The sequence below is a fragment of the Helicoverpa zea genome, chromosome 6, assembly GCF_022581195.2.
Source record: "Helicoverpa zea isolate HzStark_Cry1AcR chromosome 6, ilHelZeax1.1, whole genome shotgun sequence".
Lineage (NCBI taxonomy): Eukaryota > Metazoa > Arthropoda > Insecta > Lepidoptera > Noctuidae > Helicoverpa > Helicoverpa zea.
In genome coordinates this window covers 10,488,421-10,510,831 of record NC_061457.1, presented here as the reverse complement: position 1 = coordinate 10,510,831, position 22,411 = coordinate 10,488,421, and the positions used below count along the sequence as shown (strand labels likewise).

At 41.6% G+C, this 22,411-nt stretch overlaps 3 protein-coding genes across 5 annotated transcripts in view; 2 read left to right on the top strand and 1 right to left on the bottom strand.

Moving 5' to 3' along the window:
* Window positions 1-1,352: 1,352 nt before the first annotated feature.
* LOC124631129 (luciferin sulfotransferase-like) lies at window positions 1,353-4,133 on the top strand. The gene is made up of 7 exons (XM_047165320.1): window positions 1,353-1,508; window positions 1,978-2,112; window positions 2,627-2,726; window positions 2,796-3,142; window positions 3,257-3,351; window positions 3,501-3,681; window positions 3,932-4,133. The coding sequence occupies exons 1-7, from the start codon at window positions 1,421-1,423 to the stop codon at window positions 4,039-4,041; spliced, it is 1,056 nt and encodes a 351-aa protein (XP_047021276.1). The 5' UTR covers window positions 1,353-1,420; the 3' UTR covers window positions 4,042-4,133.
* A 322-nt stretch (window positions 4,134-4,455) lies between these two features.
* LOC124631523 (sulfotransferase 1C4-like) lies at window positions 4,456-10,543 on the top strand. Of its 3 annotated transcripts, none has more exons than XM_047165962.1 (7): window positions 4,456-4,693; window positions 6,194-6,328; window positions 8,143-8,242; window positions 8,422-8,744; window positions 9,195-9,289; window positions 9,732-9,915; window positions 10,196-10,543. In XM_047165962.1, the coding sequence occupies exons 1-7, from the start codon at window positions 4,612-4,614 to the stop codon at window positions 10,309-10,311; spliced, it is 1,035 nt and encodes a 344-aa protein (XP_047021918.1). In that variant the 5' UTR covers window positions 4,456-4,611; the 3' UTR covers window positions 10,312-10,543. The 3 variants fall into 3 exon arrangements, with proteins under 3 accessions (XP_047021918.1, XP_047021919.1, XP_047021920.1); XM_047165963.1 differs by lacking the exon at window positions 4,456-4,693 and adding an exon at window positions 5,810-5,962; XM_047165964.1 differs by lacking the exon at window positions 4,456-4,693 and adding an exon at window positions 5,971-6,056.
* LOC124631522 overlaps window positions 10,538-22,411 on the bottom strand; it is a 66,948-nt gene continuing 55,074 nt past the window's right edge. Inside the window, exons 8-15 of the mRNA XM_047165961.1 lie at window positions 20,621-20,759; window positions 19,048-19,322; window positions 16,460-16,626; window positions 15,861-16,097; window positions 14,874-15,050; window positions 11,365-14,522; window positions 11,167-11,278; window positions 10,538-11,065 (exon numbers count right to left, since the gene is read on the bottom strand). Coding sequence (XP_047021917.1) covers window positions 10,904-11,065; window positions 11,167-11,278; window positions 11,365-14,522; window positions 14,874-15,050; window positions 15,861-16,097; window positions 16,460-16,626; window positions 19,048-19,322; window positions 20,621-20,759 — 4,427 coding nt within the window. The 3' untranslated portion in view covers window positions 10,538-10,903. The remainder of the gene's footprint in view (window positions 11,066-11,166; window positions 11,279-11,364; window positions 14,523-14,873; window positions 15,051-15,860; window positions 16,098-16,459; window positions 16,627-19,047; window positions 19,323-20,620; window positions 20,760-22,411) is intronic.

Genomic DNA, 22,411 nt, shown 5'->3' with positions numbered 1-22,411 from the left:
TGCTTTCCAAGCATGTAATAACTAACTTTTTTTTCTAAATCCTTCACAGTCTTTTATACCCTTCCAAAACAAAGGAAGAAACATAATTGTTTGTTCCTGACAGACCTTTCCGTCGTTTTCTTATATTATCTTGAATCTACGAGCAATGATAAGCCAAAATGCGCTTTGCAACTAGTTTTTTCAAATCAAAGTAACTATATTTTAAAGCAGTACAATCTGTTTTGATATAGTAACTATACTATAAGCTAGATTATCTTGGAAATATTACAAAACATGATCATAAAAAGATAATCATATCTTCAGAAAGTACTTACTAGGCTTTTCATTGAACACTTGAACAGATAGCGGTCTTACAGAAATTGGATATGAGGTGAAAATGATTGGAGTGATTGACTAATTCAGCCTAAGAAACAACATCCTTTAATCCTACTTATATTATAAATGTGAAAGTTTGTGAGAATGTATGGATGTATGTTTGTTATTCAATCACGCAAAAACGGCTGGACCGATTTGAATGAAATTTGGTATGCAGATGGGTGATACCCTGGATTAATACATAGGCTACTTTTTATCAACACACCACGCGGGCGAAGCCGCTGGCGGAAGCTGGAATTCCCATAAATGCATCCAATTTACGTCATTATGCATGACTAACCAGATATTCCTTACCACGATTTGAATCATTTCTGTAGCTTCGGTTTTCATAAAGCACTTACCTGTTGTATATCAGTAAATAAAAAAATATTTTATGATTGCTGTTCATTTCATTAATTTATTGTCATGCAGTATGAGCGCCACGTTATAAAAATCACGGAGCCATCGCCAAAATCCTTTGCAGATTTCTACCGGTTGATAAGTGCGTGAGCACTTTCTCGAAGCCCACTCGCTCAATGCGATGAGATAATAAGCCTAGGTGAGCAAGTATTTTTATCATTTTATCCGGTAGATAACTCATTATTTATTTTCCTTGTTTTTTGTATCATCCGGTACTTGCTGGTAGATAGATATAAGTGATTTATTTCATAATCAATTTAAGCTACAAAAAACTAACCTAGTAAAAAAAACTAAAAAGCACCAAAACTGGGGGCGTACCTACCCAAGGCATGGGCAATGTGGCTTGCTGTCAGGCGCGGTTGTCCATGGCCACATTGAGTATGGAAATTAGGGTATGGCGGATAATTTTATCAATTGAGTCTAAAAGTCTAAAAGGTGGATGTTTCCAGAGATGGGAAGAACGGTGTAAATTTTGGACCAGAACAGCAGCATCCAATAATTGTGATGGCCGCATGCATAATAATTTTGTGTAAGCGTAAATAGTAGATAAGTGCGTATATGGAGATAAGTTAATAAAAACACATTTTTTGAGATATCACAGCAGTCGTTGCTTTTATTTGATAATTGATAGTTGTGTTGGATTACGATGGCTGAAAACAACATTTTGCCTTTTCCTTATGACTGGAAAGAACTTGAGCCTGAAGAACAAGAGTTGGTAGAAAAGAATTTTCAATGTAAGTAAATTTCTAAAATTCTTACAAGGATTTTTGTTTTCTTAACCTGCGACCCAAAAAAAGTGTGTTTGTGACAACGTATGAATGACTTCCTTAAATGCTGTTTATTTGTAGGCAGATTATTCAACGACAGGTCTTAGCCATTTTTTTATTAAAAATTGCTTAATCTTTCTACAGTCATTAGCTCTTTGGTCAACAGCGATGTTTTTTTAAGTTGTTTAATTATTTTAAACCCCAATTTCAGACTCAAACTTCAGGTTCCCTCAAGATGTTTTTCTTCACCTTTAATCATTAGATATCATTTTTAGAACATATATCATTATATACCCATTGTATCTTAAAAACCAATTACAGACTGATACTAGCTTGACCTGAATCGAAACCGCACCCTCGAACTTGAGAGGCAGTAGCCACTGAACACCACGGCGAAAATTCCAACAGAGTAACTGATTATTTCGATTATTCTCAGCAATGCCATCCACGTACGTGCGAGTGGGTCCCAAAGGCTACATGTTGTGTAAACCTTACACAAACGAAGCAGCTAACATCTACAACATGCCTCTGAGGCCTACTGACGTCTTCGTGGCCACTTATCAACGATCAGGCAAGTCAAAGATTAGCCAATTCCATCAACAGGTGGAAATCTTTGTTTACATTGATAGATAAACTAAACTAATACAATTTTATCACAGGGAATTAACAAACAAACATGCTCGCCTCTTTGTTTTGGGTTCCCTACTAAAAATAAGACCGTATACAAAGACTGCTAACAGTGCGTCCAATTGTCACCAGACTCAGTCATGTGAACCGTGTTAGCTATATTGATATTCACACAATTATCAAATATTAACACACGTTCTAATAGAAGCAGCTTAAATAAATATTTAAAGGTATTTTATCCAGCGACAGCGATTTATTTTTCGCAGCTTTTATTACATCAGAAACGGTGGAGGACACTTTGTACGTGGGGCCGACTCTCGCTTAGCTGCACTTTTTCCTTAAACAGGTGCATGAGTTGCAAAATTTAACCGCGTGTCGCTACGCGAGATAAGAGAAAGTTCTGTAGATAACAAATTAAAATATACCTGTATATAAGTAAATACCTGTATTGTTTTCAGGAACCACATGGACCCAGGAACTAGTATGGCTGATTGCAAATGATTTAAATTACGAAAAAGCTGCTGAAATACCATTAGCTCAACGATATCCATTTTTGGAGTAAGTACTGTTCTGAACTCGCAAATTTATAAGCTTACGAAGTTACTAATCAAGTAACATTTATTGCAGCGCCTTCATGTTCTTTGAACCAGATGGAAAGGAGAAATACATAAAAAATTCAGAAGCCACGGAACCAAACTTCGACAAAGAGAAGTTTTCACAGATGTTTGATGTGTTGAAAACGCCAGTAACTCCGCAACTAGCCGCAGTTCCCCTGACAGAGACTCGCTTCATCAAGACACACCTGCCGATGTCCCTGCTGCCTCCCAGCATCCTGGACACGGCGAAGGTGGTGTACGTAGCTCGGGACCCCAGAGACGTGGCCGTCTCCTGCTACCACCACGCTAGGCTGTTCAAGATATTAGGCAATCTGGGATCCTTCAAAGAATTCTGGAATGTCTTCCTCAAGGACTTGTGTAAGGAAACAGTGGAGCAATATAAATTCATATTTCTTTTTTACTCTTCGACATCATTGCAACAGTAATTCATTGATTGATAATTACAAATAAAGATTTTACATATAATTTCAGACACATTGACGCCATTTTTCGAGCACGTTAAAGAAGCATGGCAGAAGAGAAATAGCCCGAACATGCTATTTTTATTCTACGAAGAACTATCACAGGTATTACAATGATATTTTTAAGGACAAAAAATGGTTGTGTTATAATTGCACGAGGGAATATGGGTTGGCCTTCGGTCAATAAGAATCTAAGAATTATTTTATCTCTTCACCAAAACATAAATTAAATTATGTGATGTCTTTTTTTTCAGGACTTGCTAGCAGTCATTCGCCGTGTCGCCGACTTTTTAGGCAAGCAGATTAATGAGGAACAAATCCCCCGTCTTTGTGAACACTTGAACATTAAGTACTTCAAAAATAATAAGTCTGTAAATTTTGAGGATACGAGGGATGTGGGACTTCTTGCTTCTGATGAAACTTTTATCAGGAAAGGTAAAGCAAATCTTGGTTATACCTGATCTTACCAAGAGAACACACTGCACCTTTTCACACTAATATACCGAATTTGATAGATGGTTGTTTGTTAATCTTTCACGGCAAAAGAGCTGTACCGATTTCATCTCAATTGGTCCAAAGTGAGGTACTAGGAACCTAAGACAAACACTATGGTCTTTTATCCGTGTTCGAGAGGAAACTCCTATATGTCGAATTACTTGTCATGTGGATTACTTTTGTTTTTCAGGCAAAGCGGGAGGTTGGCGTGATCACTTCGACGAGGAGATGACACAACAAGCTGAGAGATGGATGGAAGAGAACCTGCGTGATACCGACCTGCGCTTCCCGCAACTATAACTATAGTTGTTTGTGATTTTACTTACTACTTAGTAAATATATAAATTCTCGAAATTATATTATTTTTTATTAATAAATATGTATGTACCTAACCTCAGTTGTTTCGTTTTTGTAGAGGCACTTATGTAGCTGCCGCGCAATTTTCGTTTTGTTCAATAATTCAGCGATAGGTGGTATGTTGTCCGACCTGGAAAATTCTGAGGGCCACCACTCAAGGAAGTAAATCTCAAGTAGGTTCGAATTGTACCTGCCTTACAATCGAAAATGGCGCGAGAGCCGATCTAATACCTTGAAACGCATATTAAAATGAATGGCCTGCACCGTAAAACCAGTAGACAAGTACATATACAAGCAAACAATTCCTAAAGGCGAATACAGAAATATTATCAAGTCATTTGAACCTAAAGAGAGGGGCCATTGATTCGAATCTCGCAGTAACGCCGACGCAGTCGCAGGCGCAACTTGTATTCTGTGATATTACGTTCTGCTGTTTTAATACGCGTAAATAAAATAATTCTTAGTTTTAATTTTATACAGACAGCGTCGTTGTAAACATAAGAAAGTGTCAAAATGGAACCAGATAACCAGTTTCCTTTGGAGATCGAAGATGTAGAACCAGGTTTGACAAAGAAATTGTTGGAATACTTTACTGGTAAGTTGATTTATTAAGTACGGAAGAATTTCTTTTTCGTACGCAAACGAGACCATGGTTTAGTTACAATTTAATTTCACTTTGTTTACTGGCGATCTGTGCGACAGTTATAATAAAATTACAAAGTTGCAATCTTAGATTTCCTTTGTTATTTATGTAAATAAACATAGTTACCTTTTCACGTTCATATTGATGGAAAGATTTATCGTACTTTATGATTCATTAATAATCATTGAGCAAATAAATTAAATCAGTTAATAGTAAACATAACGCAGTTATAACTGGTATTTAGGGATCGTTAATCTCTGATCTTATACGGACCATAAATCAAAGGTAAACCGCTATATACAATGTATCGTAAGGGACTACAATACTATTTGTCAACACATAGGTAGGTGCCTAATTAGGTATGCGCATTAGTTCAATGACCGAGAGTCCGCGGCTTGGGTTTAAATTAATTACTAAGCTCATTATTGACAACATCACTACAAAGTTGTGTGCAGAGTGTGTGTAAATCAGCTCAAAAGAGGTTTAACCAAAATCTGTGTCTGTTTAAAATCTACATCTTTCACTCTTTCTTTATTTATTTACCATTTTGATTGGTCGACGCGATATCGTTAAATATGCATATTTAATTTATAACATTTGTGAAAGTTTTGAGATTCTTATTAAAATTGGAGGGATGACCTGAGTTCTAGGTAGAAAAAGTTGCGAGTTAGACTTCCACATGAGAAATTTAAATATTAAGGTATTTTTGTTATAATCAAAGCTCCAGGCACTGCTTGTATTCCGCTACAAACTGCACTAGACATGCATTTATTTTAAATGTAGGTCAAAATAAATATATTCCGACTAATAGACTAGCTATCATTAAAACTATATACAGACGTTAGTATGTTATCATTATCAGTTCATTGAACTGTTTGTAAAGTGGCACAATTTGGCGCTTGTTTTCATTCCTATCTACTATTTATTTGTTTCTGTCATTTCTATAAATTATGTTTTCAAATAACATATTTAAATGCCTTTTAGTTTTCGAGAATGACCCACATATGTATATTAATGCAGACTAAACATATCAGAATAACATAATTTGTCTATATTTGACGCGGGTGAAACGGGGCGGGTGGATAGTGTTTGTAACAATAAAAAATATGTTTGAATAGTTTTTGTCCTTTGGTTATAAATAGCGTTTAACAACGTACAGTATTTGATTGAATACTTAAATTATTGATTGGAGTTCTGTTGTCTGCGGAAACAAACGCCAAGGTCTACAACAAAATTGGTTTCTCCGGACATATATCTTCGTTTGTAGCGATTGTATCAAGGCCCTGTAAAATAAATCAATTAATTTTATATGGAGGTTCGATTTAGAATGCAAATACGCAGCTAATTGTACCTTGCATTAAAAAAAAATGAGAACAAGACAGAGAGAGACCTTACAAACCGAATTTTATTAAAATACTTAAATTAAACATGTTTTTTTTTTCTTAATCTTAGGAGAGATGACCGGCTTCGTGCGTGTTGGCCCAAAGAAATATTTCTTCCCGCAAAAGTACAAGCAAGAGGCTGCAAACATTTACAACATGCCGATCAGACCAACTGATGTTTTTGTCACAAGTTATCCACGATCAGGTCTGTATTGTAGCTAAACTATTATTACTTTTTAATTAAGTAAAATAACTGAAAGGAGAATTGTAGATCAGCGGTTCCCGAATTCTTTTGGCTTCGGAACCCTTTTCGTTTCACCATTTTTCGGCGGAACCTTAGCTTAAGTAAGAAGTAAACTAAAGACGTAAATACACTTAGGTACGGCTCGTAGCCTGTGGTAGCGCACCAAATGGTTATATGGTTAGAGACATATTCAGTATACTCAGGCGTAGCATGGCTATCTGCCACACGGGCCAGAAAACAATTTAGCCGCCCTTGACTTTGTGTATTATGTGAATAGTTTTCGGTTTAAAAACTGACAAAGTAAACGCAAAAAGAAATAGATTGGGTTTGTACAGGTGCGAGGCGAGCGAGCGCGATTTTTTTTTACTAAAAGAAGAAGTTCCAAACACCCGCTAGCATTGAAAGACATTCAGTGGTAGCCGGTATCGCGAGCGAAGCGAGCGCGATGTTTTTTTAAGTACCTACACAAAATAAACAAAACCACTGTAAATTAATAAGGTCTCAAAAAGTACAATATCCACACGAAAAAGCAAATGCAAATGAATAAGAAGCAGCTAGCGAAGAAAGCGCTATTGCTTTTTCTGAACCAGAGGAATAAAAAATAAACATCAAAGGAAACCTCGACGGAAGAGCGCGACATTTTTTCGATGTTGGATACCTTTCAGTGTTGGAGCAATTAAACGAACATAAAAGCATCACAGGTAACATAGAGTCGCGAGCGAAGCGAGCGCGAAATTTTCGGATTCGCGGAGGGTGCAAAAATTGGAAATAATGTCACTTTTTGATTCATGGTAAAAATAGCCACTGGAAATACTCGTATGCCGTGTCATTTCACGTCCTGTCAAATGTATGACAACGTATAATCCTAGCGATGAAATAAGCCCAAAAAATGCGGTGATTTTTGACCGACTCGCTACCTATTTTTGCCGATTGCCGAAGACCTGGAGTTACATATTAAGTTAATCTACAATTTGTAAAAAACGGAATTAAATTATCTGCTGCCGTGGCCTTCCCCCGCCACTTGTCGCGAACTCGTACTTACACTCCCGAGTGGTACCCACCCACATGGTGCCTAAATGGAATTTTGGAATGCAATATTTAAAACAATTTAATTGAAAATGAATAATAATTTAATATTGTCAAAAGTGAAACGATTTACCATATGGAAATCTTGAATTTTCCACGGAACCCCTGAGGGCCTGTCACGGAACCTCAGGGTTCCGCGGAACCTCAGGGTTCCGCGGAACCCCATTTGGGAACCGCTGTTGTAGATAATAGTATATTACAAAACTAGGTTATTTGCAAGCCTTCTTGAGTTCTCAAGTGGATACTATCTTTAAATAACTTTAAATAACACTTACTGTCGTTAAATAACACGCTCGTGGACGTAATGTAGGTACCCAATACTGAAAAAAGAACCAACTGACGTGGTATTTTTGTATTTAATTAGCTTGAATAATAAACGTGAGAATTGCAAAAATAAATTTAATTTTTAAAGCTCTTAGGTACTTAATTTATTAAACAATGCAAATGCAAATATTTAGCAATTAAGACATTGAGTATCCTTGTCACGGTCACGAATTGAAATAAATAAAAATATAGGTATATAAGGAAACGTCGAAATGACTTTGTATCATGATCAACTATAATTATAATCGAAAGCTCTCGATTTACCTGAAGGCTGCAGTTTACAACCCCTAGTGGTGGGTCAAAAAACTCTTTAGACATGAATTTTTTTTTTCCTTCCTTGATCTTTTCTTCTAATGATATTTCAGGAACAACATGGACTCAGGAGTTGGTTTGGATGGTGGCAAATGATTTGGATTACGAGAAGTCTAGCTCCATACCACTGACAGAACGTTATCCTTTCTTAGAGTAAGTTTTACTAATAGAACCATTACCGTTTTCAGACTTCACAGCGTTTTCACTTGGCGTAATCGGACATTCACAATTCAATGAGATTGCGTCCCGTAAGCATTGCGTATATACATGCTAGAAGTGCTTTTATTTACCTAGTGAAATCAGTAGATAAATAACAACTAATTTCTCTACAGATTTTCAATTTGCGTGCATCCAGAAAACAAAAAGAAGTTCATAGAAGAGAACAGTGACAGTAAAGACAAATTGGAGTTACTGGAGATGGTTTGTCAACCAGGGACTGAGCAACTAGCCAACACTCCTTCGCCGAGGTTCATTAAATCCCACATGCCTTTATCTCTGTTGCCCCCAAGTTTACTCGACACAGCGAAGATGGTGTACGTGGCTCGGGACCCTAGGGATGTCGTTGTGTCGTTCTACCATTTGAACAGACTTATGAGGACCCAGGGTTATGTAGGCGACTTCAAAACATTTTGGGACTTCTTCAGAAAGGGCCTGCGTGAGTTCGGCTTTGCATTTTTTTTGTAGTTAGGTACTTAATCTCATGCCGAAAAAAAACTTGTATCTATAGTTATCGGCACGGATCTCGAGCTCTCGGCGGAAGAGTGGGGACTGCTTTGCGCACCGTAAACTTAGGGTCAATCCCCACTGAAAGAGCAGCGGCCGGCAGCGGCCGTAAATGCAAGTGATTGAGCGCGAGCGCGGCGCGCGTCGCGCGGCCTGCATTTACGGCCGCTGCCGGCCGCTGCTCTTTCAGTGGGGATTGACCCTTATGGCAATAAAATAGGTAAATCACTTCTGCGCAGGTACAGGTCAGGGCTCAATATCCTTGCCGATGATTATACTTACCTTAGATCTAGAAACAAAATAGAACAAGTTTGGTTGGTAAGTTAATCATACCCACATTCTGCCGCTTCATTTTTTTTATTGATCGAACGTTTTGTTATAGATCACTGGACACCATTCTTCGAGCATCTCAAAGAAGCTTGGGAAAAGAGAGATCACCCGAATATGCTGTTCCTCTTTTATGAAGAGCTATCCAGGGTAGCGTATAAATATATGATTTACTTACTTTGTAGTTTGTATGCTTAATTAATACCAATTTGGAACCGAGTACATAGGTACCTACATTTTTATAACTTGTTGGGTGGATGTTTCTTGAGGCCTGTATTTATATAAATTTATATGTATTGATATTTTTGCAAACCGTTTTTGTAGACGGCAGGTATATACGGAATTAGCGACCCGCTCCGGCTTCGCACGGGATAACAGTATTTCCCCACTATTTAATGTATGTTATTATACATATAAACCTTCCTCTTTAATCACTCTATCTATTAAAAAAGACCACATGAAAATCGGTTGCGTAGTTTTGAAGATTTAAGCGTACAAAGGGACATAGGGACAGAAAAGCGACTTTGTTTTATACTATGTAGTGGTAAAGTTAGCCGGGCCACATTGAATGCAATAAAAATATGTGTTTCAGGACCTGCCTGCCTCCGTGCGCCGTGTAGCGAAGTTCTTCGATAAGCAGTTCACGGATGATCAGATAGATCTGCTGTGCAAACACCTCAGCATCGACAACTTCAAGAACAACAAGTCTGTCAATTATGACGTCATGAAAGTGCTCGGTATCTTGGTGCCTGGAGAACAGTCTTTTATCAGAAAAGGTAAGCAAAGCTTGACTTGCTCCTTAAATAATTTTATTCTAGTGACCTATTATAATTCCCCATTGTTCGGAATTCGACTATTCTGGAATAAAATCAAAATGTACATTGGATTTGGATGAAACTTGGAAGTAATGACTTATCCATTTGCACCGTAGGGACGCGGTGAAAATGCAGAAAGAAACTGGCTTATATTAGTTATTGTTTTGGAAAGGATAAGATCGCATAAATGCGCTCTGTGTGTATAACGATGTGTTAATGGAACTGTTTGTTTGTACTCCAGGTAAGGCAGGAGGTTGGCGTGACTACTTCGACGACGAGATGACGCAGCAAGCGGAGAAGTGGATAGAGGACAACCTCAGGGACACAGACCTGCGATTCCCTCACATGCAACATTAAATTAATTAGATTAGAAAGAAAAGAACATAAAAGGGTGATAAACATTTATTTCAGTAATATACTATGTTCCAGTTTTCTTTGTAACACCATATTTTAAGTATACATGGATTGAAAATTTAATAAGAAAGCACTAGCAATAAGTAAACAATTAATTCCAATCATGTTTCAATAATATTCACTGTGTCCGGTGTAATAAAAAATATTTATTCATAAATAAAACAATGTCTCAGTCCTTCCTCACTTTTTATTTAAATAATACGGTTATACAAAGAAAATAAATTAAAAGCCAGATTTAATCAATCATTCGTTGGTAATATAAAATTCTAAAACAGACTTATAATCATTATAATGGATAATAACCGTTTAAAGCCGGAGCGGAGCGAGCGGCCGGAGCGTCCGGCGACTCGCCCCGCTCCGCGTACAACGAATCGGCAACATACACGTCTATAAAAAGCGACTCTATAATATAAAAGTGGGAGCAGAGTCCCGCACCTAACGACTCGCCGCCACGAGCGACGTTAAAACTATCATACACTTATAGAAAATCACAAAATTCAAGCGGAAATAATAGGAATCGTTTTTGTGTTGTCGCCTACGCGATGACGTCCGGCAGCAGCGCGTTGTCGGCGGCGGGCGGGCTCGGCGGCGGCTTGCTCAGCGCCGCGTCGCCGTTCGCCAGTCCGTTCGCTACCACCTCCTTCTTAGCGTCTGTCGTCCGCTTCGTCACCGCCTTCTTCATGCCTGTCGCAGTCGACTGAAATGCAAACAACTTCCATTAGGAATTGCCGTAATCTACATTCACGGACCTGATCAAAAACTTGGTGGAAAAGTATATTGTGAAGAGGGAACACTTACCTTCGGGGGAGCTGTCCTAGGCGGTGCCGCCTTGGCTGTGATACGTTTGTTAGCGAGATCCTTGCTCTGTTTGTCCAGTGGAGCGCGCGGCGCCGGCTTCGGAGCGCTCGGCCTGCAGATAATATAATGTTATTCAGTGATTCGATTGCATCAAGAGTGTAGTAGATTGTCACGTGCAAGTGATGCTCGGACACTCACCGTGCAGTGGGGGCGGCGGGCGCTGCGGGCGCGCGGGGCGGGGCGCGGGGGGCGGGGCGCGCGGCGGGGGCGGGGCGGGGCGCAGGCCGCGCCGCCGGCTTAGCGTCCTTCACGTCGCCGTTCGGTATCGGCTTCCTGTCAGCAGGCTTGGGCTGCGCTTTAGGCGCCGACAGCGCAGGTCGCGGGGCCGTGGCGCGAGGTGCCGCGGGCTTGGCGGCCGCGTCGGTCTTGGTGGCGGCGGGCCGGGCTGCAGCAGGAGCGGGCCTCGCCGCGGGCCTAGACGCCGGTGCCGCGCGCGGGGCTGCGCTGGCAGGCTTGGCGCTAGGGGCGGCCGGCTTAGGTGCCGCAGTCTTGGTGAGCGAGGCGCGCGCAGTGACTGGAGCCTTAGCAGGCGTGGGCGCCTTGGCAGCTGGAGTAGTGGTCCGCGAGGCGGGCGTGGTGGTGCGAGCGCTGGGCGTGGCCGGCTTGCTCGCGGGCGTGGCGGGCTTGGCCGCCGCTGTCGTTTTGGCTGCCGAAGGCACCTTAGTGGCGGACGTCGGCGCCTTGCTGACGGGAGTGCGGGCAGCGGGCGTGGTGGTGGTGGGCCTTTTAATGGGAGCCGGAGTAGTTGACGTAGGCGTACGCGCTGGTGTAGCTGACTTGGGAGCGGCTCTGGGTGTGCGCGCATCTGACTTGGCGGTCGGCGTGGTGGGCGATTTTTTCGCACTGGTCGGCTTAGCCTTGGCCGCTGCGACGCCGGCGACGGCCGCGGCTCCCACAGCGGCGACTGCTGCCGCGGCGGCCGCGAGCTCGGTGCCGTGCGAGGCGGCGTCGGCGGCGATGGGCGTGTCGCTGAGCGCGGGCTGCACGGCGGGCGTGGGCGGCGGGGTGGCGGCGGCCGGCGGCTGCACCGCTTCCTCGAGTTGAATTTCACTGGTGACGGGTACGCAGATCTCTTGCGCCCTAGATTCGGGAATTCCAATGTCGACGTCGGTGACGAGCTCAAGGCGCGACAGCTGCGCGGGCTCGTCGGGCAGCAGGTCGGGCGCAGGCGCGGTGGCTGCAACGGGCTCCACCGGTGCAGGTGACTGCGCTGGCACAGGCGACTGTGCAGGTAGTGGTGATTGCGCAGGTACTGGCGACTCCGCAGGCACTGGCGGCTCTGCAGGCACAGGTGATTCAGCAGCCACAGGTGACTGGACGCGCAAGGCGGGTTCGACTGACGCCTCAGTGTGCAGGGGCGCGGCTATTTCCGCGGGCACGGGAGACTCCGCTGGCACAGCAGCTTCCACTGGCACGGGGGAGTCCACAGGCACTGGCGACTCGCGCGGCAGCGGCACGTCGGCCGGCAGCGGCGACGCGGCGGGGGACGGCACAGCGGGCGCGGGGGACAGCGCGGCGGGTGCGGGGGAGGCGGCGGCGACCTCGGTCAGCTCTGGCGCGGCATCAGCGACGGTTTCACAAATTTCGGCATCCACAGACTGAGGAGGTTCGACCGTCGGCAGTGAAGCTTCTACCGGCAGCGGCGACTCAGTCGGCACGGGCGAGTCCGTGGGCAGCGGAGATTCACTGGGTAGCACTGACTCGCTTGGAAGCACAGATTCACTGAGGAACTCGGGCTCACTGGGTAGTGGAGATTTGCTAGGCAATGGGGATTCTCGCAACAACTCCGTTTCCGTAGGCAATGGCGACTGTGCAGGCAGAGGCGAGTGCGCTGGAGCTGGTGACTCTGTCGCCTGCTCGGCAGGCAAGGGTGATTCTCCATGCGCTTCAGACGCGATCGGTAGAGGAGACTCTTTTGATGGTAATGGAGACGGAGAGGTGCCTAGCATTGGAGACTCGCTAACTTGTACAGTTTCAGCCTGCAACAACGTGTCTTCTGGCAGCGGCGATTCAGTAGGCAGGGACAACTCTGCTGGTAAGGGAGAGTCACGCAGTAGTGGCTCCTCGACTGGTAAATGCTCATTCGGAATCGGAGACTCACTCGGGAGTGGGGACTCCGTCGGCAATGGAGACTCACTGGGAAGGAGGGTATCAGCTGGCAGAGGTGACTTGGATGGCAAAGGAGACTCTGAAACCAGTTCGTCTTCTATAGCATGAGAAACTTCTGTTGAGAGGTGATCAGTGTCGAGTTTAATTTCAGGTGCTTCAAGCGCTGTTTCTATTTCGGAAATAGCACTTTCAATGTTTTCAGTTTCTTCAGTAACATGTGTTACTGTCTCAATATTTGTTTCAATTTGTGCACATGTTGATTCAATGTGTGTTGTTTGTTCAATGTGTTCTTCTGTGACTGCATCTATATCTGTCACTGGTTCTGGTGATGTGGGCTCTTCAGCTTTGAATTGCTCAAGAGGCGCAGGAGAGGCGGCGAGCTCTTCAGTGGAATGTGCTTGCTGGATGTCTGTAGGTACAGGAGAGGCCACATCATCAGATTGCAGCAAGTTTTGAGATTCTACTTGATCATCATCCTTGATATCATCAATGTTCAACTGTGGTTCAGTTTCAGCGCATGGTGACTCTTCTAGTTTACTTTCCATTTCAATATCTTGTGATGTTTCATCTTGTGGAGTGAATGGTCTGACATCTTTTTCACTCTCTGAGGGTTCATGTGTCTCATCATTAATAAATCCTAATTCTGAACTCTTGCCATCAGGTATTTCTGGAATTTGTTCAAAGAGTAATTTGTGAGATTCGGGTGTGTCTGTTTGCAGCACAGTCTCTTGATTAATATTGCTTGATTCAAATTCAATATTTGAATAACTTTCAATATTATTTGTGCTAGTTACATTATAATCTGCAAAATTATTTCCCTGATCAAAGTTACCAATATTTTGTGGGAGACCCGGTCTGTCATCGAACCTCATGATGTCATTGTTTGGCTCCAAAATGTCTCTTTCTATTTCAGACAAATCTGTGTGTTGATCTGGTGAGATGTTTTCTTTGTCGTTTTCATAGACACCGTTTGGTTGAATGTCTTCATCATCACTGTCAGGCAGGGGCTGGACAGCATTGAGATCAACATGTGATTCATTTTTGGAGAGCCTCTCACAAGTGTCATCATCTTTCTCTTGGTAAAAACTCATGCTCATAGGGTCTCTTTCCTTGTTTTTCAGCCTTTCAAAAAGTTCCTCATTGCCTTCTACAGCGAAAGGATTAGTTTCTGTATGTGCCTGGAATACCTGTAAATATTAAATAAATCAATTATATCCTGTTCTGTCCCATACCCATAGAAACTACTTCACACACCCAAAATAAAAAAAATTGCCTGAAGCCTTCTGAACTACTAAACTTTATGTCAGTGAAAAGCAACAGCTGGTTAAGACTTCAGAACAATCAGAAACATAGCTTATTAAGATATTCATAATAATACTAAATTGCTAGCTAAATCTACAAAATAATGAAATAATAAACACTTAAGCCATGATGTAAAGTAAATATTTGCTTCTATTTCATATCATTAAACAACATCAAGTTAGTGATAAATAGGACAAAACAGCTGAAATATAAAAATAGAAAAACAAACAACTTACCTGAATATCACAAAAGTCAGTAGTATCTTTCTGTATTCTTTCAAAGTCTTGTATGAGACCAGTATCCTTGACTTTATCAGGTTCAATGCCAACATTGAATCCAAAGCCCAAACTGTCCATGTTACACTTATCATTTCCATTCAAGTGCTCTTTCACGGCTTCGTCTAGTGATACATTCTGAAAACAACAACATTTATTATCACACAGGTCTTTATGGAAAGCTTTGATATTATAAAACTAATCATTAGGAATAAATTACTCAATTTTTATATTCTATAATACTTCTTGCTGTCAACCCAATGCTATCACTCATTTAACTACACCAATAATTTCTTAAACAATGATACTACTGGACAAAATTCACAAAACAGTCCTACATGTTTAAACAAACATTCTTATTCAACGCCACTATGGAACAAACTTGACTACATATTTTGAGGAAAACTTACATTAATTTAATAATAACACATTCAATTATCTGAATTCTGTTAATAAACTGCAACTGTTCCCATGATACTCTTGTTGCTGTTAATAATGAGACAATTCAGTTCACACTTGATGGAAGAATAATTAAATTCATGTAAACAAAGAACATCAATTCCCAGCATTTAAACTGCTAATTAGTTTTCAGTTGCAATCTTATCTTGTGTTACTTGAAAATGTTTGGTTCTTTCTCTTTAAAAATGTATTTTTCATAAGGTTTGTCATCCTGTCAAGTAATCTATTGGCATGTTACTAATGTAATTCCACAAAAATGTGATAATACAGTAGTTGATAAGGAATAAGTACATACATTTTGGCTAAAGCAAGTTTTTGCCCCAAACAACTCATTTACTACACTGCAACTTTTCATGTATGTTTGTAAACTGGTTATTTATAATTAGTTGTTAATACTACAGGGGTTATGTTATTAAGACTTTCACTTTTGAAAGGACACTATTTAAGGTGGCTATTTCATAAAATAATCATAAGAAGTAATGTACTCACATGATGGCCATTAAGCTGATCACAGTTATCCAAGTCTAATAATTCTGCTGGCCTCACTACAGCTCCGGTGTCAAACTGTGCTTCATCGGGCAGCTCGATGTCATCCATTGGCAGCGGCTTGCGAGGTGACTCCGCCAGCAGCACGTCCGCACCAGCAACACCCCCAGGGATGAACACTGGTGCGTCGGGGTTCAGCGGTGAACTGTTCATGTCTACTGAGCTGCTTTCCCAAGCCGACTGAAATATTTTATACACTCAATTAGTCAGGTTCCCAACCTACATAGCACAAAAAATCTACATGATTCCTACTTGCCACTTTTGTCACAACTTATAATAATTATTGAATCATAATCTGAAGGTCAACAGAAGTAGCAATGTAACACATTACCAAAACTACACATCAATGGAATAAAATGTTATTACACCAATGAAATGGAGTGTGTATTGGTAGAAAGTTAGACAAAGGAACTTTAATTTCTGTCAAACAAGTGTCAGTTTAGTGTTTTATTTGTTTCGGAATGCAAATGTTTGTGTTATCACTGTACTTAATACATGAGTATGCAAGAAAGCAAGACGTTGTGAAATGTATGGCGACTCACATTATCCTGGCAGGGTGTGTCGGAGCGCGGCGCCTCGTCAGGCTCCTCGCTGGGGTTGTGTTCGTCGCGCTCGCCCTCGCCCTTGTAGTAGTTCCACTCGTCTTCGGAGTCTTCGCCACTCTCAGCTACATTATCCGCCACAGAACCGTCAACGTGGCCCTCCTCCACTGCACACAACACCAAGAACACATTGTATTATGATATTTACTACACACTATAGCAGGCGTTCGCTAAACACCTGGCGACCACGCAACATTCACCCCTCGCAATTCAAGATATCAACAGGTGACACACCCTTGACGGAAAATTCTCATTCGTTCGAACGGAGGCGAAAACATCAACTTTTGAGTCAGCCGCAATAAATCATGAACGCCGGTGTTGTTTACGAGCAGCGTGCTAGCAACGATATTTTACCGGTCGCGATTTCAAACTCGCGAGACATTCGCGGACGCCATTTCGAGAACGGCCAGCGAACAGCCGGAGACACGCCCGAGATCGAACTTGGACAGTGTAGAAAACATGTGAGTGAACCTCCGGGAATCCTGCGCTCACCGACAACTGAGGGATGCGCCTTCGGGCGAACGTTCTATTTCCAGAGCACCGCTCCGCATGAATCAACACAGAAATAACCTTTCACAAACTATGCGGTATGTGAAAATAATCAACAACATTCGCTAAAAGCCACATACCGTGAACGGTAATTTCACTGCACAGATTATTATCTTCACTGGCGGTGTAATATTCGAGCCGTAAAATATAGACAAAGCCCCGATTACAATAGCAGCAACTTTCGAGAGTAGCACAGATCCGTTGGACGTTCAATGCGCGACTGCGAGAGGGCCGAGCCGAGCGAGCGGGACGGCAGCGGCGCGAGGGCGCAGGGGCTGAGGTGAGCGGGGCGCCGTTTGCACCCGATAGGGATGTCGTGTCATTTCATAATAATTCCCATTTTAATAATATTATCCTTGAAATTTGTGTTGCCTGCCTTTTATTAGTAAATATGAACTATTCACGTATTAAACGCGATACCTACAAGCCGTTAGCTTAACGTAAAGGGATAATTACGTTATTGATAATAATTTGTTAAATAAAAAATATAATTTTTAACATGCCAAGAATATGAAAACTGTTTGTTTTTATAAGAAGGTATTAATTAATTTTGTTTATTTATATCCATTATTTCTTTTGTCTTTTGTTGTAAAGATAGAAAAGTAAACAATACCATTTCTTATGAAAAAATAACTATGAATCGTCGTAATGCTTTCTAAAAGCATTGTTAGTATACTTCATTTCTGCTTGGTCGTGGCAATTAAATGTATTGTGTTATTATTTTCTTTATAAGTTGAATGTTAAAATTTAGATTTTCTATCCAGCTGACAGATGCGAGCTGATAGAATTATTAGAATTCAAATCCCTTGCATTATTAGAATATTTATTTTTAAATAAAAAGAAAGCCTTTTTACCAGGAAAAAGTAAATAAGTAGGTAAAAACTGTTCTCTGACAGCGACACATTTGGATCAAATATTTTTAGAAATTACAAGTTTTACTTATTGCGGAGATCTGAGCTCCGAATCTTATCTGTAGGATCGATTCATCTGCATACAATCGCATCTGGAAATTGTACGCCGTACAGACGGACGCGGCGCGCCATGGATGTGGGTGAATGTGTGTAACAATCAATAAAGCGTGACACACACGTTACTTTTTCTTTTGCTCTTATTGAAATGTGGCTCATGAGTACGAAGCTCGAAATTGACTTCCTATATCGTATTTTGAATAAAATGCATTTACTAATCGGTATCTAAAACAGTTTGTATCATTTTAAATTCTAGACGAGATAATTTGTTTTGAGTCTACTTTAAAATACATATATTTTTAAATAATCTTGAGTTAAGTCAAAGTTCTTCATTTATGTTAATTTTTAATTCAAATACAAATCGATTGGTAACCGAAGTGAATAAAAAATAACCTGTATCCAAAGTGAATCCTGTTTATTTAGCATTAACTAAAATTAGTCGGTAGTTGTCAGTCCGAACAATCTCACGTAGGTACGTTGAGTCACGAGGAAGTGGATGATTATGAAACGCGGGCTATCCGGCTACCTGTCACTTGTGCAGAATAACGAGTCATGATCTCTAACCTGACACGTAGGTACGGCCATGGCTTCCACTAATCCGAAATTAAATATCGATACGGCTTAAAAATTCGGGGAAACATTGGAAATGGCTGAAAGGTTATACAGGAAGGTCGGCAGTACGCCCGTGACCGTCCCCGAATTAGGTCAGATGTAGGAGGGGAACGAAGATACCGCACCGAAATTCGCCAGAATTTGGGACATTGTTTTACACCGCCACACTGGATTATATTTCGGGGAATTGAAACCTAAAAATTGCACGTGAATGAGGTCTTTCGCAGGTGTTCTTGTACTGGGTCACTCTAGGAGAAGTAATTATACATTTCTGTAGTTATCAAATGAAAGTTGGGATCGTTTTGTTACTATCATTCGCTGTTCATTCATAAATTGTCAAGAGGGTAAGTATTTACTTTATTTTGTACTTTATTTTGTTTAAATACACTGATAACTCACCAGCGTGTGCAGGCGGGGTGGGCGGCTGTGGTTCCGCGTTCCTCGGTTCGGCATCAACGTCATCTGCGTCGATATCGACAGCGGTCTCAGGGCCCAGGTCTTCGCTGTCGCTGTCGGAATTGTCCACGCCATTGTCTGCGGCTTCGGCCTCGGCCTCGGCCTCCGCGCAGTCTTCAGCCTCGGCGGCTGCTGCGGCCGCGGCGGCGTCTACCTGCCGCCGGCACGCCTCCGTCTCGATGGTGAACGGCGGAGCGTTCATCATCGCGTTGTCCAGCCTGTAGAAATTAAAAACGAAAATAGAATAAACTCAGCACACTGTTATACCTGCGGGTTTTTTACTTCGTTACATAAATTATGCAATGTCACTGTCTACGTGAAATGATTTAGTGCAAAACATTTATGAGCTAGGTTTAGTTATTTTTTGTGTCACTACAGCGACGCAAACAGGAAATGTAATGTTTTTCGTTGCGCGCTTTATGGCAACGCAAGCGACTTACTAATGACTGAAAGAAACCGTCATGGACGCAAAGGAAAAAAGAAAAGGAGCTAGGACTAGGGAGGAAAATAATTAAAACAAATGAAATTGCAAGAGTACATTCACGCAAAAAAAAAACTGACAAAAAATATATTGAATTAGGTAAAAGTGCTAAGGAAAATCGTTCTACCATCAGTCAAACTTCTAAAAAGAGGGATTATCGGGAATCCAACAAATACTTAAGCTGCCAATTTCGAGAAATTTGGAATCTTCTCATCCGATTTATCCAATAATCCCCTCCTCCACAAATGCTTCATTAATCCTAATTTTATCCTCGAGTCCTCAGTTAGTTTAATATTCAACAATTTATTCAGAGAAAGTGACATAAAACTTTCATTTTCAAAAGACGCGTTAGAAGATAGGCTACCAGCACCAAGGTCGTCTGGTTCAAGATAATGTCATTGGTTCGTCTACATTTTTATACGAGCTCCATATGTATGAATTACCTGTAACCGGTTAACGGCCGAATAGATCTTGAATTGATGATTTTATAAAAAATGTGACGTTGTTTGAGGACGTTAGCTGGCTAATTTATGTACTTTGAAGATTTCTGCACCCAGAATATGACATCATGAATGATGTCGTGTACTAAAAATAAGGATTATTAATAACCGCCACTAACATGTGGCAATGTCATTAGTGACACGTTAAAGTCCTGTCAGCAGGTACCTATTGTCCTCAAAAGGCAAATCGTTTATGTCTTTCTCACTGAACACGAGAGTTACACGAATAAACAATTAAAATAGTTATAGGTTATGGATAAGTATGAAAACAATTTCAACGCTCTGCTTTGGTGTTCTATTATTACAGCAAAATATGACCCTGACGAAATTCTTTCAGAGTCAACGCTAGCAAAATTCTTACTAGTCTTATAAAAAGTGATATGAATAGAATTCTTTGAAATATTTTTTGTCATACCATTCTGAAAAAGTCCATTGGTGATAATGACTTCATAAACCCAAAGATTACTAAGTCGATGTGTAAGTGAGGGACGTGAGAGTTTGAACAAGAAATAAGTTGTTTAAGAATAGGACTCACCCAAGATCCATGGGCGGGCGGTTGTCTGCGGCGATGTCACGCGGGTCCTTGAGGAACACCACGATTATGGAGATATTGTCGGCGGAGCCCTGCCGCTTGGCCTGCACGATCAGACGCTTCGTCACCGCCTTCAAGTCATCTGCACCAAACGAAACAACGACCAATTAAAACCTTATTAGGCTCGTTTCTACTACAAAGAACACATAAACAAGCTACAGAATTTCTTTATATTGTGATTATCCTTAAAATATCTATGTGTCATCTAGCACAAAGCTTTGGAGTGTTGCGAAGTCTATTATGTCTGCAATTTGTTGCGGCACAATGGTGAATAGCTCCGACGGATATGGAGTAACCATGTTTATGTTTCGATTTGCCACAGCGCTGGCTGTATGTGAGGATGTCCTTGTTCTGTCTCAAGCAAGCCTGTTGGGCGTGACTCACTGGCCACTGCACCGCTATTGTGCCCCATAAACAACTACGTGATAGGCCTTCGTTGATATGAAAGCCGCCGCGCCATTCCTTTTATTTTGCATTGCGTCTCAAGCACACTATAGAATAATTAGGTTGACCTTGATACGCCCGAGCTACGTATTTTGCCAACCCTTGTACGTCTCATGTGTATTCGACTGCTAAATTCTCAGGAGAACATTGGCGACCGTCGCGTCGCCGCTTTAATAAAAACATTTTTGTAGGTCATTTTAAAACAGACATAGTTGCGCTATGTTCGCAAATATTATTACGAGCTCCACCTTATTTTTTGCTACATTTAGGTCGTTATGTTTAATAATGCTTATTTGTTGAAGCGTTGATAACATGATAGGCACACATAATTTAATTAGTTTACACGGGCTGTTTCTATTTTCCGTGGAAGGTAACAGGAGCGTAGGCGCGCCCTCTCACAGGGTGTGTCTAACTGGTATTTAAAAACAAGTACGAGCATTTCGTGCGATGATGTGCTTCAGCCGTCGTTTAGTTCGTCGTCTAAGCGCACGCCTTGACTTTGCTCGCTATTTCGGGGCGCGGTCGTCGCCGCCGCCCTTGCTTTTTACCCTGTTTGGTCTGGCGCAAAGCCAACCGCGCCCCGTCTACTCTTATTTCTATCTAAGTCCGTAGAAAGTGGTTAATTTGATTTATAGAACCAGCATATGCTTCCAAAGCTTATTTTAAAGCTAATAAAATCTCATTGGACTACACAATATCAAGACATCCGCCTTCTGAAAACACTGTTGATGATCATTGAGAAAAATAGTTTCCCTGGCCAACGCTGTGTAAGAAGTAGGCACTGCTTAATGTTTGAGGAATGAGTTTGTGTTACGGTGCGCGGAAGCGGTAAATGTTTATTAGTAAGGTGTATCATGTCGATCGTGGCGCAAGTAGCTCGAGCGGTCGAGGTGATCATTGCGGCGATTACTGCCGCCGGCTAACGGTGGTGCGGATGGAATGCACGTCGCCGGCCATTGTTCCCTACACTACAACTCGAAGCAAAAACCGATCACGGCCCATCGGCGCATACTAAGCCGCGACCGCCAGCCACCTGCCGGCTGACGCTGTCGAGGAATTCCTATAATTATACTAGCCGTTATTGATAATGTCTAACTGCGAGCTAGTTTGCGAGATTAAGGCTAACTTATATTAAAATCCGCAATATATTCAGGTTGTCTGAGACAAGTCTATATTTGCGTAGTTGGGTTCTCATGCATATTAAAGGAATGACGATGTAGATAGATAATTGTAGTAGGTCGGAATCAAATGTAGAGAGCAGAGAGAGATCAGACGGTGCGGTGGGTGGGC